Source organism: Schistocerca cancellata, chromosome 9, assembly GCF_023864275.1.
Source record: "Schistocerca cancellata isolate TAMUIC-IGC-003103 chromosome 9, iqSchCanc2.1, whole genome shotgun sequence".
Lineage (NCBI taxonomy): Eukaryota > Metazoa > Arthropoda > Insecta > Orthoptera > Acrididae > Schistocerca > Schistocerca cancellata.
The window spans coordinates 363,201,211-363,215,639 of record NC_064634.1 but is presented as its reverse complement, the minus strand read 5'-3'; the positions used below and the strand labels follow the sequence as shown (position 1 = coordinate 363,215,639).

Below are 14,429 nucleotides of genomic sequence, written 5' to 3'. Positions count from 1 at the left end.
GTCTGCACCTTTGATGACCCACCAATACCATTATTTCTACAAGGACTACAGTGGGTCTACACCTTTCCTGACTCACCAATACCATTATCTCTACAAGGACTACAGTGGGTCTGCATCTTTGATGGCCCACCAATACCATTCTCTCTACCAGGACTACAGTGGGCCTGTCCACAATTTCTACAAGGACTGCAGTGGGTCTGCACCTCTGGTGGCCCGCCAATACCGTAATCTCTACCAGGACTACAGTGGGTCTGCTCTGTGATGACCTACCTACCAATATTCTTCAGAACTTCGAATGACTCTGCTGTGGGTTTGCTCCATTGTGGCCTATTACCTGTCAGCATGTCAAGAGTCAGCACTGTCTTTCCGTTGGAAGGACACCACTACTTCTTCAAGACTGCATGGAAATCCACTACTTCTGTGTGCAATTTTTTTTTATTAATGAGACTTTGTGAAAAACAAAAACTGTAATTACTATTATGATGAATGATCAGGACTATCTTTATGGGCTGTGAGAAAATTTTAGCTTTTGACCAACATTGTATCAATAAGTGTGTGCCTTTGATATCTTTCTTACTGTAATTATGAAAAAAATTTTCAAATCTGTATTGGCCACTGCCCAAAAAAATTTGTAAAATTTTTTTGTGGGGAGCATGGGGGCTATGTAAGTAGGCTGTTTATGTTTTCTTTATGTGAGTAGGCTGTTTATATTTTCTTTATGTAAGTAGGCTGTTTATGTTTTCTTTATGTAAGTAGGCTGTTTATGTTTTCTTTATGTAAGTAGGCTGTTTATGTTTTCTTATTGGCAACGTTACGTAGCGCTCTGATGAAAGTCACTGGCTGTGCTGTGTGCAGTCTGTAGCTAGTTTGCATTGTTGTCTGCCATTGTAGTGTTGGGCAGCGGCAGCTGGATGTGAACAATGCGTAGCGTTGCACAGTTGGAGGTGAGCCGCCAGCAGTGGTGGATGTGGGAAGAGAGATGGCGGAGTTTTGTAATTTGTCATGAACTGCTATATATATTATGACTATTAAGGTAAATACATTGTTTGTTCTCCATTAATATCTTTCATTTTGCTAACTATGCCTATCAGTAGTTAGTGCCTTCAGTAGTTTGAACCTTTTATTTAGCTGGCAGTAGTGGCGCTCGCTGTATTGCAGTAGTTCGAGTAATGAAGATTTTTGTGAGGTAAGTTATTTGTGAAAAGTATAGTTTAATGTTAGTCAGGGCCATTCTTTTGTAGGGATTTTTGAAAGTCAGATTGCGTTGCGCTAAATAATATTGTGTGTCAGGTTAAGCACAGTCGTGTATAAATTGTTCTAAGGGGACGTTTCAACCAAAGAAATTTGTGGCACAATCTGACTAGAAAAAGGAATCAGTTGATAGGACACGTTCTGAGACATCATGGGATCATTAGTTTAGTATGTGAGGGGGAAAAATTGTAGAGGGAGACCAAGAGATGAATACAGTAAGCAGATTCAGAAGGATGTAGGTTGCAGTAGTTACTCGTAGATGAAGAGGCTTGCACAGGATAGAGTAGCATTGAGAACTGCATGAAACCAGTCTTCGGACTGAAGACCACAACAACATCAGTAGCTACTTTCGTCCCACAGTTTTATTTCTTGGGAATGGTTTCTATTTTTTTCGCTTTCCATTAAATATAAACTACAGACCTATGTTTCGTTTGAAGCATGTTCACAGCAATAAGTTCTTCTCGTTTCGAGGAAAAGGACTCGCTGGCAGCTGTCTGGTTGTCTTCTGTTTTACATCATGCGACTCTGGGGAGAACATTAAACGTATCTGTAGTACTCAACCGTGCTGCATGATCTTTGACCCCAAAACACGCTGACAAAGTTATTGATTTACTGCAATGCTTATTCCTACGAACTGGTTGACGCACTGAACAAAAATACGCAAATACGAAGTGAAAGATTATTACGCTTCATTGTTTTAAGCTTTAAAGTATTCAGAGTTAACTACATACAGGAAAGAAATACCAAGAGAGAGTTGTCGAACATTTTAACATGTCAGCCCTTCTCATTCCCGCTACTCAACCTCAGGGTAGTAGAGCTGTCTTACTCCCACAGTATTTTTATACAAATAATTGGACATATAGTGAGTCACGTATGTACAAAAGTTCGTTGAAGTATATCCAGACGTTCCTGAGTTATGCGTGCATGTCATCCCCTTTTCACTGCAAACCTCACGCCTATGAGTGGTATGTGGTTCTTACTACGACAGAGCTTCTTCCCAGGTATTAAGTAATACAAGGTGTGTGAGAAACTGTCTCGTGGGCCCCTACCACCACGGCACAGAGCGTCCCCAGGTTGCGGATAGGGGATACGGCCTTCAGACATGAAGGGTAGCTGCGAATACAAAAAATAAGCAGTCGTGGACAGCCGGTGGGGAGGAGGCGATTGCGTGATGAACCATCCCTGTTTCTTCTTCTCTTACTGTCAAATCTATTCGTCAAGAATCAGCAACATTAATGGGCATGGGTCTCTTTGAAGTAAAATATTCCGGAGGTAAACTAGGTTCCCATTCGGATCTCCAGGCGGAACCTACTTCGAAGAGATTAAGGCCGAAAGGAACTTTCAGGTTGGGAACATGGAACATTAAAAGTTTGAACAGGCCAGGAACGTTACAGACATTATTAGACGAATTAGATAGATACGATGTAGACATTACAGCTATTCAAGAAACTCGGTGGCAGGGGAGGGTAGCATAAAGAGGGGTAATTATACATTTTTCTATGGAGGTGCGGAAGCTCACAGTTTCGGAACAGGTTTCGCAGTACAGAGAAAAGTGCTTCACGCAATCAGGGACACAAGGTTCATTAGTGACCGACTATCAGTTAAAGTGTTGGCTTCAAATGGCTCTGAGCACTATGGGACTCAACTTCTTAGGTCATAAGTCCCCTAGAACTTAGAACTACTTAAACCTAACTAACCTAAGGACATCACACACACCCATGCCCGAGGCAGGATTCGAACCTGCGACCGTAGCAGTCCCGCGGTTCCGGACTGCAGCGCCAGAACCGCTAGACCACCGCGGCCGGCAGTTAAAGTGTTGTCCGGCAGGTGGAATAGACTAGTAGTAATTAATGAACACGCACCAACTGAGGACACTGAAGAGGTTGTTAAAGACGGCTTTTATGAAGAATTAGATCAACTGTGGGATGAGTTTTCCTCGTACGATCATAGGTGATTTTAATGCGAAGATAGGGAACGAGGAAGCATTCCGGCCTACAATTGGGAAAGAAAGTTTGCATAACATTTCGAATGATAATGGCACAATGGTGGTTAATTTTGCTGTTTCAAAAGACATGATTGTTGGGAGCACATATTTCAAAAGGAAGGACATTCATAAAGCAACTTAGGTCGCTCCGGATGGACACACCCGGATGGACACACCCGAAACCAAATTGATCATGTTCTTGTAGATCGGAGATGGTACACTAGTATAGAAAATGTTAGGACTTTCAGGGGAGCAGACTGCGATTCTGATCATTTTCTTGTAGTTGCCAAAGTTCACCAACGGCTATCTGCAGCAACATCAAGGCGTCACAATGCAGAACCTGTTAGGTTCGACACTGACAAGCTAAATGATGAGAACTTTAGAAGAAGGTACATGATAGAAATTTCAAATAGGTTTGATGCTCTCAGGACACACGAAGATCAAGACGAGGATGTAAATAAACAGTGGATCGCTGTGAGGAATAATATCAAAGAGGCAGCGAAGGTCACAACAGGTACAATTAAGAACAACAGGAGGAAACCGTGGTTTGATGAGGAATGCAAGAAACTGGTAGAGGAAAGGAGAAAAGTGCGATTAGATTGGGATAGAATGGGAGACAGAAAACGAGAGGAGTTCTTGAACATGAGAAGGGAAAGTTGGTCGTAGGCTACGGGCAAAGAAGAGGGATTATTTGAACAATCAAATTAAAAAAATGGAATCAAACAGTAAAACAAAAAACATTTGGGAACTTTACCTAGACATAAATGGGTATAGGAAGGGGTTCAAGGCTAGGATAAATGCACTTCGAGGGGATGCCGGGGGAATACTGACAGACCCCAGTGCTATATTAAGTAAATGGAGGGCGTATTTTGAGCATCTATTAATGTACACCAGGAAGCAGGAAGTGAGTAGGCGTACGAAATACATACAGCAGAACCCCATATACCTGAGCCAACGTTAAAGGAAGTGAGAGATGCAATAAACAAAATGAAAAACCATAAAGCACCAGGATCAGATTGCATAACTGCAGAATTAGTTAAAAATGGGGGACAGAAATTGGTGTAAGTAGTTCACAAAGTGATAACTAAAGCATGGAACTCAGAGGTAATACCTGAAGAGTGGCAGGAGTCGATTCTGATCCCAATTTTTAAGAAGGGCAACAAAATGGATTATAGTAATTATAGAGGGATATCGCTATTACCAGTATGTTCCAAAATTCTCTCGAGTTTTCTACTAAGCAGGCTTACACCATATGCAGATGAAATTTTGGGAGATTACCAAGCTGGCTTTCGGAGGAACAGATGAACTATAGGCCAAATATTCACCCTGCGTCAGATTTTGGAAAAGAAATGGGAATAAAATAAACCAGTTCATAATCTTTTCATAGATTTTACAAAAGCATATGATTCACTATTGAAATCAATTATACAGAATTCTTTTGGAACTTGGAATACCAAAGAAGTATGTTAGACGCGAGTTTGAAAAACACAAAAGGTAGAGTACGCGTGGGGAAATTGGAGTCAGAAGAATTTGTAATAAAGAACGGACTTAAGCAGGGAGATGCACTGTCTCCGCTACTTTTTAATTTAGTCCTAGAATATATTGTAAAATGGCAGCAGATAATTCAGAGGGTGTGGAGTTAAATGGAAATATTAAAATATTAGGGTATGCAGATGATCTAAACATCATTAGCGATAGGAAAGAATCTGTAACAGCAAATGCGAATGCGTTAATCAAGGCTAGTGAAGATGTAGGTCTAAGGAGAAGTGAAGACAGAATTAAATATCTGGTTACTACTAGAATGCCAACAGCAGTAGATCAGGAAATGTTAAGAGTTGGAGACATGCAGTATAAAAAAGTGAACACATTTAAATATCTAGGCATGGACATCACTTCGAGAAATGAGATTGAATCCGAACTGAAGAAGAGATTACGGGTGGAAAATGCGTGTTACTTCTCACTGAATAGATTACTTTCATCACGGATATTGTCTAGGAATTTAAAGATTAGAGTATACAAAACTATTATTCTACCAGTTATGCTGTATGGGTGTGAAACTTGGTCTCTCACTGTGTAAAGTGAAAAGCTGTTTCGAGTATTTGAAAACAAAATTCAGTTCTGGCACGTTTCTTGGTAGAGGAGGTTTAAACACTGAATCTTTCACATAACCCCACAGAAAGAAATCGCATGGGGTTAAGTCGGGAGAGCGTGGAGGCCATGACATGAATTGCTGATCGTGATCTCCACCACGACCGATCCATCGGTTTTCCAATCTCCAGTTTAAGAAATGCCGAACATCATGATGGAAATGCGGTGGAGCACCATCCTGTTGAAAGATGAAGTCGGCGCTGTCGGTCTCCAGTTGTGGCATGAGCCAATTTTCCAGCATGTCCAGATACACGTGTCCTGTAACGTTTTTTTCGCAGAAGAAAAAGGGGCCGTAAACTTTAAACCGTGAGATAGCACAAAACACGTTAACTTTTGGTGAATTGCGAATTTGCTGCACGAATGCGTGAGGATTCTCTACCGCCCAGATTCGCACATTGTGTCTGTTCACATCACCATTAAGAAAAAATGTTGCTTCATCACTGAAAACAAGTTTCGCACTGAATGCATCCTCTTCCACGATCTGTTGCAACCGCGCCGAAAATTCAAAGCGTTTGACTTTGTCATCGGGTGTCAGGGCTTGTAGCAATTGTAAACGGTAAGGCTTCTGCTTTAGCCTTTTCCGTAAGATTTTCCAAACCGTCGGCTGTGGTACGTTTAGCTCCCTGCTTGCTTTATTCGTCGACTTCCGCGGGCTACGCGTGAAACTTGCCCGCACGCGTTCAACCGTTTCTTCGCTCACTGCAGGCCGACCCGTTGATTTCCCCTTACAGAGGCATCCAGAAGCCTTAAACTGCGCATACCATCGCCGAATGGAGTTAGCAGTTGGTGGATCTTTGCTGAACTTCGTCCTGAAGTGTCGTTGCTCTGTTACGACTGACTGATGTGAGTGCATTTCAAGCACGACATACGCTTTCTCGGCTCCTGTCGCCATTTTGTCTCACTGCGCTCTCGAGCGCTCTGGCGGCAGAAACCTGAAGTGCGGCTACAGCCGAACAAAACTTCATGAGTTTTTCTACGTATCTGTAGTGTGTCGTGACCATATGTCAATGAATGGAGCTACAGTGAATTTATGAAATCGCTTCAATCATTTGTAATTTACATCAAAGTCTGTGCCGAAATGGTTCAGTAAAACCTCACAACAGAGCAGAAGGACAATCGAAGAAGCATGTATGTTGATCTTCTTAAGAGGTTTGCCAATGAACGCGAATGGTTTAGTCATGTGGCCACAGGTAATGAATCTTGCATTTTTAAGCACGATCCTGACACAGTATGGCAGTGGGCATACTGAGACACCTCCTCAGCGGGAAAAAGCTCGAATGCACAAATCAAAGATCAAAACAGTACTGTGTTGCTTTTTTGACAGGACGAACTGCTCACCAAGTGTGTTACAAAGATGTCCTTGAAAGACTCGGGAAAAGGGTGAATAGAGTGAGACCGGACATTGCAAACAAGTAGATGCTTCATCCCGACAAGCCCTCATGTAACACGGCCACTTCTGTCACGGACTTTCTGACCTCAAAATGGATTCGTGGTGCTTCACAGCTCTCCTGTTCACCTGATTGAGTCCTCGTGACTTTTTTCTTCTCCTGAAATTGAAGAATGTCTTAAAAAGCCGTAATTTTGGAACTCAGGTGAACATTCAAAAGAGCATTACCGACACCTTAAAGGCCCTACCAGTTGAAGCCTTTCAACGCTGCTACCAACACTGGTGTAATGCTGCCGAAGGGAAATTCTTTGAAGGGTGTAATGGTACTTGAATTACGTAACCATTAAGGCACCTCACCTGAACCTCTCTATACCAGTAATATTCTACTGTTTTTCTGTAAAGTAGTTGACATATTTCTGAGACAACATTCAGATTTGATTTAATTAATGTAGAGGTCCTTTGATACATCGATATGTTTGTATTGCAATGACAGTATTCTTATGTGTATTCTTTCTTTTGTCACTATGATCTTTGACGTACTTGTAACTCTTGATTTTTGGGCGCGTAAGCGATTATTAGTCAGTTTTGTTAGAGAGTCGGACCTTGAAAATGTCAAGTCTTGGACGTCATGTTGGAGAGACGCATATTGTAGTTAGCTTATAAAATCTGAGGAAAATGTGTTCAAGTATGTTTTGTATAGTGAAGTGATGTTTTGTGTGTTACGTGATATTGCAACAAAAGCAATAAAAACGAAGTGTAACTTAAATTCGGAGTGCTGATTTTTTTTTTTTTTTTTTTTTTTTTACATCACCATTCTGCTAACTTTGAAAGGTTTAATCTTCAAGAATGGTTTGTGAAGCGCATCTACAAAACTTTTAAATATAGCAGAATGAAACCTAGCCCTCTTTGCATCCGAGCTTGGAATCATCACCACCTAGATTTTCGACGATTGAGCCATGATTTTACAACGATGGAAACAACGTGGGAAACACGAAAAGATGAGTGCCTAGTTTATTCATTATTACATGAAATGACTTTATTAACTGTGCTCTAACTACACCTGCCAGATAATAACTATGTTGTTGCCCGAAAATGCAGTATTTAGCAGCGTGAACAACACCATAATCATTATTAAATTTTGACCTTTGTTGTGGTAGGGTTATTAGAAAGGGACATCATCGCTGTTTAAAAAATATGAAAACTTGGGTAGATAAAAAATCACTCTCATTACTTTTCTCACACACCTTGTATGTGTATCAAGTTTGGACGAAATGGATGAGTGGTTTAGGTGATCAGATTTTTTTGGCATATAGACGATAGATAATCTGCAAATGCTGTAACCAAGGTGTGGTGTGTAGCCGATGTCAACTGTCAAGTCATTCTCCCTTCCTTGGTACGGTAGAGTATTTCAACCTCGCGACTCTTGCTTTTCTCACACACCTTGTATGTGTATCAAGTTTGGACGAAATGGATGAGTTGTTTAGGAGATCAGATTTTTTTGGCATATAGACGATAGATAATCTGCAAATGCTGTAACCAAGGTGTGGTGTGTAGCCGACGTCAACTGTCAACTTATTCTCCCTTTATTGGTACGGTAGAGTATTTCAACCTCGCGGCTCTTGCTTTTCTCACACACCTTGTATGTGTATCAAGTTTGGACGAAATGGATGAGTGGTTTAGGAGATCAGATTTTTTTGGCATATAGACGATAGATAATCTGCAAATGCTGTAACCAAGGTGTGGTGTGTAGCCGACGTCAACTGTCAACTTATTCTCCCTTTCTTGGTACGGTAGAGTATTTCAACCTCGCGACTCTTGCTTTTCTCACACACCTTGTATGTGTATCAAGTTTGGACGAAATGGATGAGTGGTTTAGGAGATCAGATTTTTTTGGCATATAGACGATAGATAATCTGCCAATGCTGTAACCAAGGTGTGGTGTGTAGCCGACGTCAACTGTCAAGTCATTCTCCCTTTCTTGGTACGGTAGAGTATTTCAACCTCGCGACTCTTGCTTTTCTCACACACCTTGTATGTGTATCAAGTTTGGACGAAATGGATGAGTGGTTTAGGAGATCAGATTTTTTTGGCATATAGACGATAGATAATCTGCCAATGCTGTAACCAAGGTGTGGTGTGTAGCCGACGTCAACTGTCAACTTATTCTCCCTTTCTTGGTACGGTAGAGTATTTCAACCTCGCGACTCTTGCTTTTCTCACACACCTTGTATGTGTATCAAGTTTGGACGAAATGGATGAGTGGTTTAGGAGATCAGATTTTTTTGGCATATAGACGATAGATAATCTGCAAATGCTGTAACCAAGGTGTGGTGTGTAGCCGACGTCAACTGTCAATTCATTCTCCCTTTCTTGGTACGGTAGAGTATTTCAACCTCGCGACTCTTGCTTTTCTCACACACCTTGTATGTGTATCAAGTTTGGACGAAATGGATGAGTGGTTTAGGAGATCAGATTTTTTTGGCATATAGACGATAGATAATCTGCAAATGCTGTAACCAAGGTGTGGTGTGTAGCCGACGTCAACTGTCAAGTCATCCTCCCTTTCTCGGTACGGTAGAGTATTTCATCGTCGCGACTCTTGCGAGAAGCGCAGCTGTGGCGCGACAGTGGCGCCGCGAGCGGCGGCCGTCTGCAGCAGAGGAGGCGTAGCGCGGTCCTGCTCAGTGTTGGCTGCGCGCTGGCCGGAGCAGGTGGTGCGAGGTGATGGCTCCCGCGGGCGACTGCTCCAGCCCGCTGCTGCAGGAGCCGGGCGCGGCCGCGGAAGCGGGCGACCGGCACGCCATCAAGTGTGTGCTCGTCGGCGACGGCGCCGTGGGCAAGACCGCGCTCGTCGTCAGCTACTCCACCAACGGCTTTCCCAGTCGATACGTGCCCACCGCCTACGACACCTTCACAGGTGCGTCCACCTCATCAGTACATAACATTTAACGAGTACCATCATATACAGGGTGAGTCACCTGACGTTACCGCTGGGTATATTTCGTAAATCACATCAAATACTGACGAAGCGATTCCACAGACCGAACGTGAGGAGAGGAGCTAGTGTAATTGGTTAATACAAACCATAAAAAAATGCACGGAAGTATGTTTTTTAACACAAACCTACGTTTTTTTAAAAAATAGAACCCCGTTAGTTTTGTTAGCACATCTGAACATATAAACAAATACGTAATCAGTGCCGTTTGTTGCATTGTAAAATGTTAATTACATCCGGAGATATTGTAACCTAAAGTTGACGCTTTAGTACCACTCCTCCGCTGTTCAATCGTGTGTATCGGAGAGCACCGAATTACGTAGGGATCCAAACGGAACGGTGATGGACCTTAGGTACAGAAGAGACTGGAACAGCACATTACGACCACATGTTAACACCTTTTTATTGGTGTTTTTCACTGACGAACACCACGTGTGTACGTGTGCCTCACCCCTCATGGTAATGGACATGTGCGTCAGTGAAAAAGACCAATAGAAAGGTGTTAGCATGTGGACGTAATGTGCTGTTCCCGTCTCTTCTGTACCTACGGTCCATCACCGTTCCCTTTGGATCCCTACGTAATTCGATGCTCTCCGATACACACGATCGAACAGCGGAGGAGTGGTACTCAAGCGTCAACTTTAGGTTACAATATCTCCGGATGTAATTAACATTTTACAATGCAACAAACGGCACTGATTACGTATTTGTTTATATTTCAGTTGTGCTAACAAACCTAACGGGGTTCCATTTAAAAAAACGTAGGTTTGTGTTAAAAAACATACTTCCGTGCACTTTTTTATGGTTTGTATTAAACAATTACACCAGCCCCTCTCCTCACGTTCGGTCTGTGGAATCGCTTCGTCAGTATTTGATGTGGTTTACGAAATATATCCAGCGTTAACGTTAGGTGACTCACCCTGTATACGAGGTGCGACAATAGAATAATGAGACTGATGTGAAAAAAAAAATTGCTTACCGTTTTAGTCAAGTTTACTTTTTCCAGCGGTGCTGCCATTGAGGATAACATTTCTGTAACTCATCTTCTGTAATATCCTCCAAGATCCTCGTCACAGCTTTTTGGACATCTTGACCGCCGTATTGACTCTTGGAAATAGAAAAAAGTTCACACAGCAATATCTGATAAATAAGGTGGCTGTGGTAGTACTGAAATTTGTTTTGAGGTTAAAAATTGCTGTACTGACAGAGCAGTATGGGATGGCGTGATTATCAGCAATGTTGGCATGGACACGACTGATGTTCAGTTCTTCTGCAATCATTTTCACGGATAATCTTCGATCAGATCGTACGAGTTCATGCACCCTGGCCAAGTTGACATCCGTCTGTGAGGGTGATGGTCGTCCACTGCGGTCTTCATCTTCAACATTCGTTCTGCCTTCACTAAACATTTTATGCCAACGAAAAACTTGAGCTCTTGACATAACCTCCTCTCCAAAAGCCTTCTGAAGCTCACCATAAGTTGTCGTCGCGTCTTCACCCAGTTTAACGCAAAAAGAAATGGCACACCGTTGCGCAGTGTTATGCGGTTCCATTTCCGTGTCGAGAGACAAAAATGTGTGTTTACTTATTACAGCACAACTCACGACTGAGCAGTTCCATCGATGTGCCACTTGGACTAGAAGCTGCTTAGGTCAAAGATATTGTGTCTACACAAACCTGCAGGATTGCCACATCTTGCAAAGGAAATCAGTCTCATTATTGTCGCACCTCGTCTATATACCATCCTGCACTACATTTCGAATAGTTTACGGTAGTCAAGCATCCCCAATCTACGTTTATTGTTTGTACGAGTTCTCGCGCGTTTCGCAGATAAAACTCGACTTATGAAAGGCCCATGAGCATGATTTCAGCGTTACAGTGCTTCAGTTTTCCATTTACCAGTCGCGTGTAAAACAGTTTTTCTTTTACATTTATTGGCTTCGGAACGTGACCATTCAGCCATCTCAAGAGTGGAATGTCATTTATGACGATACGTAAGCACAACACAACACAACACCCAGTGGCCGAGCAGAGAAGATCTCCGATTCAGCTGGGAATCGAACCGGGGCTCTTTCGGTTAGAAACCCACCATGCTGACCACGCAGTGGTCGAGGCAGACTGAAACAGTTTTCTAACACGCAAACTAGATTTTGATTTAAGTTTGCAATTTCTATAAATCATTACACAAGTCACAGCACATACAGTCAGAACCATTGTTTATTTATTCGGCGACATATTTCGAGTGTTTTTAATTCCTTCAGCCGGCCGGGGTGGCTGAGCGGTTCTACGCGCTTCAGTCTGGAACCACGCGACCGCTACGGTTGCAGGTTCGACTCCTGCCTCTGGCATGGATGTGTGTGATGTCCTTAGGTTAGTTAGGTTTAAGTAATTCTAAGTTCTAGGGGACTGATGACCTTAGAAGTTAAGTCCCATAGTGCTCGGAGCCATTTGAACCATTTAATTCCTTCCCTTCCCCCTCCCCGTCCCTCTCATCGTCAAGAGCACAGTCTTGTGCTACTGGGGTGTGGACAGAAAGGGCTTAAGGTCAACAACACTTCCTTGATGTAACAAGAGTGTCCGTATGACGTGGGAGTAAGAACGAAGAAAATTTTTGACTTTTCACCTAGGCATGTACGCTCCGTAAACCACACTATAGTAACATCTGGTCCCATTTTCATTTCCCTCCGTTTCCTGTATCACTCATGAATGTCGGTAAGCCTCCGTAAGGCCGGATTTCCACATACAGCTGAAGTGACGCCACAGAAAGTGGTTCGACGGCTGATACGGCAATTCCACCGTCTGCTACTACACTCCTGGAAATTGAAATAAGAACACCGTGAATTCATTGTCCCAGGAAGGGGAAACTTTATTGACACATTCCTGGGGTCAGATACATCACATGATCACACTGACAGAACCACAGGCACATAGACACAGGCAACAGAGCATGCACAATGTCGGCACTAGTACAGTGTATATCCACCTTTCGCAGCAATGCAGGCTGCTATTCTCCCATGGAGACGATCGTACAGATGCTGGATGTAGTCCTGTGGAACGGCTTGCCATGCCATTTCCACCTGGCGCCTCAGTTGGACCAGCGTTCGTGCTGGACGTGCAGACCGCGTGAGACGACGCTTCATCCAGTCCCAAACATGCTCAATTGGGGATAGATCCGGAGATCTTGCTGGCCAGGATAGTTGACTTACACCTTCTTGAGCACGTTGGGTGGCACGGGATACATGCGGACGTGCATTGTCCTGTTGGAATAGCAAGTTCCCTTGCCGGTCTAGGAATGGTAGAACGATGGGTTCGATGACGGTTTGGATGTACCGTGCACTATTCAGTGTCCCCTCGACGATCACCAGTGGTGTACGGCCAGTGTAGGAGATCGCTCCCCACACCATGATGCCGGGTGTTGGCCCGGTGTGCCTCGGTCGTATGCAGTCCTGATTGTGGCGCTCACCTGCACGGCGCCAAACACGCATACGACCATCATTGGCACCAAGGCAGAAGCGACTCTCATCGCTGAAGACGACACGTCTCCATTCGTCCCTCCATTCACGCCTGTCGCGACACCACTGGAGGCGGGCTGCACGATGTTGGGGCGTGAGCGGAAGACGGCCTAACGGCGTGCGGGACCGTAGCCCAGCTTCATGGAGACGGTTGCGAATGGTCCTCGCCGATACCCCAGGAGCAACAGCGTCCCTAATTTGCTGGGAAGTGGCGGTGCGGTCCCCTACGGCACTGCGTAGGATCCTACGGTCTTGGCGTGCATCCGTGCGTCGCTGCGGTCCGGTCCCAGGTCGACGGGCACGTGCACCTTCCGTCGACCACTGGCGACAACATCGATGTACTGTGGAGACCTCACGCCCCACGTGTTGAGCAATTCGGCGGTACGTCCACCCGGCCTCCCGCATGCCCACTATACGCCCTCGCTCAAAGTCCGTCAACTGCACATACGGTTCACGTCCACGCTGTCGCGGCATGCTACCAGTGTTAAAGACTGCGATGGAGCTCCGTATGCCACGGCGAACTGGCTGACACTGACGGCGGCGGTGCACAAATGCTGCGCAGCTAGCGCCATTCGACGGCCAACACCGCGGTTCCTGGTGTGTCCGCTGTGCCGTGCGTGTGATCATTGCTTGTACAGCCCTCTCGCAGTGTCCGGAGCAAGTGTGGTGGGTCTGACACACCGGTGTCAATGTGTTCTTTTTTCCATTTCCAGGAGTGTATTTCCACAGGCTCCGGTCAAAATTGTAGTTGCACGGTTTTTAATACGGCGTAAACTGCGATTATTCGGACAGACGTTGGTGTTGTCATTTAGGTTAATGCACTAGAACTGAGTCAAGAATCTATTAAGAAAGAGCGAAAGCGTTAATGACGGATTTGAGTTTTGCACAGAAATAACGCAGGGGCATGAAAAATACTCATAAACGAAGTAGCATTCACGAATGAAAATCGATCCTTGAACTACTTTCGGATGATAAAAGTAAATCTGGAATCTTGTTGAGCTGCATATTGAGATCCATTAAAAAATCCGATACCGTACTGACATTAGAGGTATAGTCCTAGCTCGAGGGAAACTTCGATATTTGACACCTGTCGAGTGGCTGTCATCTCTGCAGTACTTATACCACGTCCTCAAACCTTCAATTTCAACTGTG

At 44.0% G+C, this 14,429-nt stretch overlaps 1 protein-coding gene across 1 annotated transcript in view; it reads left to right on the top strand.

The window, feature by feature from the left end:
- The first annotated feature begins 9,494 nt into the window (after positions 1–9,494).
- Positions 9,495–14,429, top strand: part of LOC126101417 (cell division control protein 42 homolog) — a 316,992-nt gene continuing 312,057 nt past the window's right edge. The window contains exon 1 of the mRNA XM_049912078.1: positions 9,495–9,687. Coding sequence (XP_049768035.1) covers positions 9,495–9,687 — 193 coding nt within the window. The remainder of the gene's footprint in view (positions 9,688–14,429) is intronic.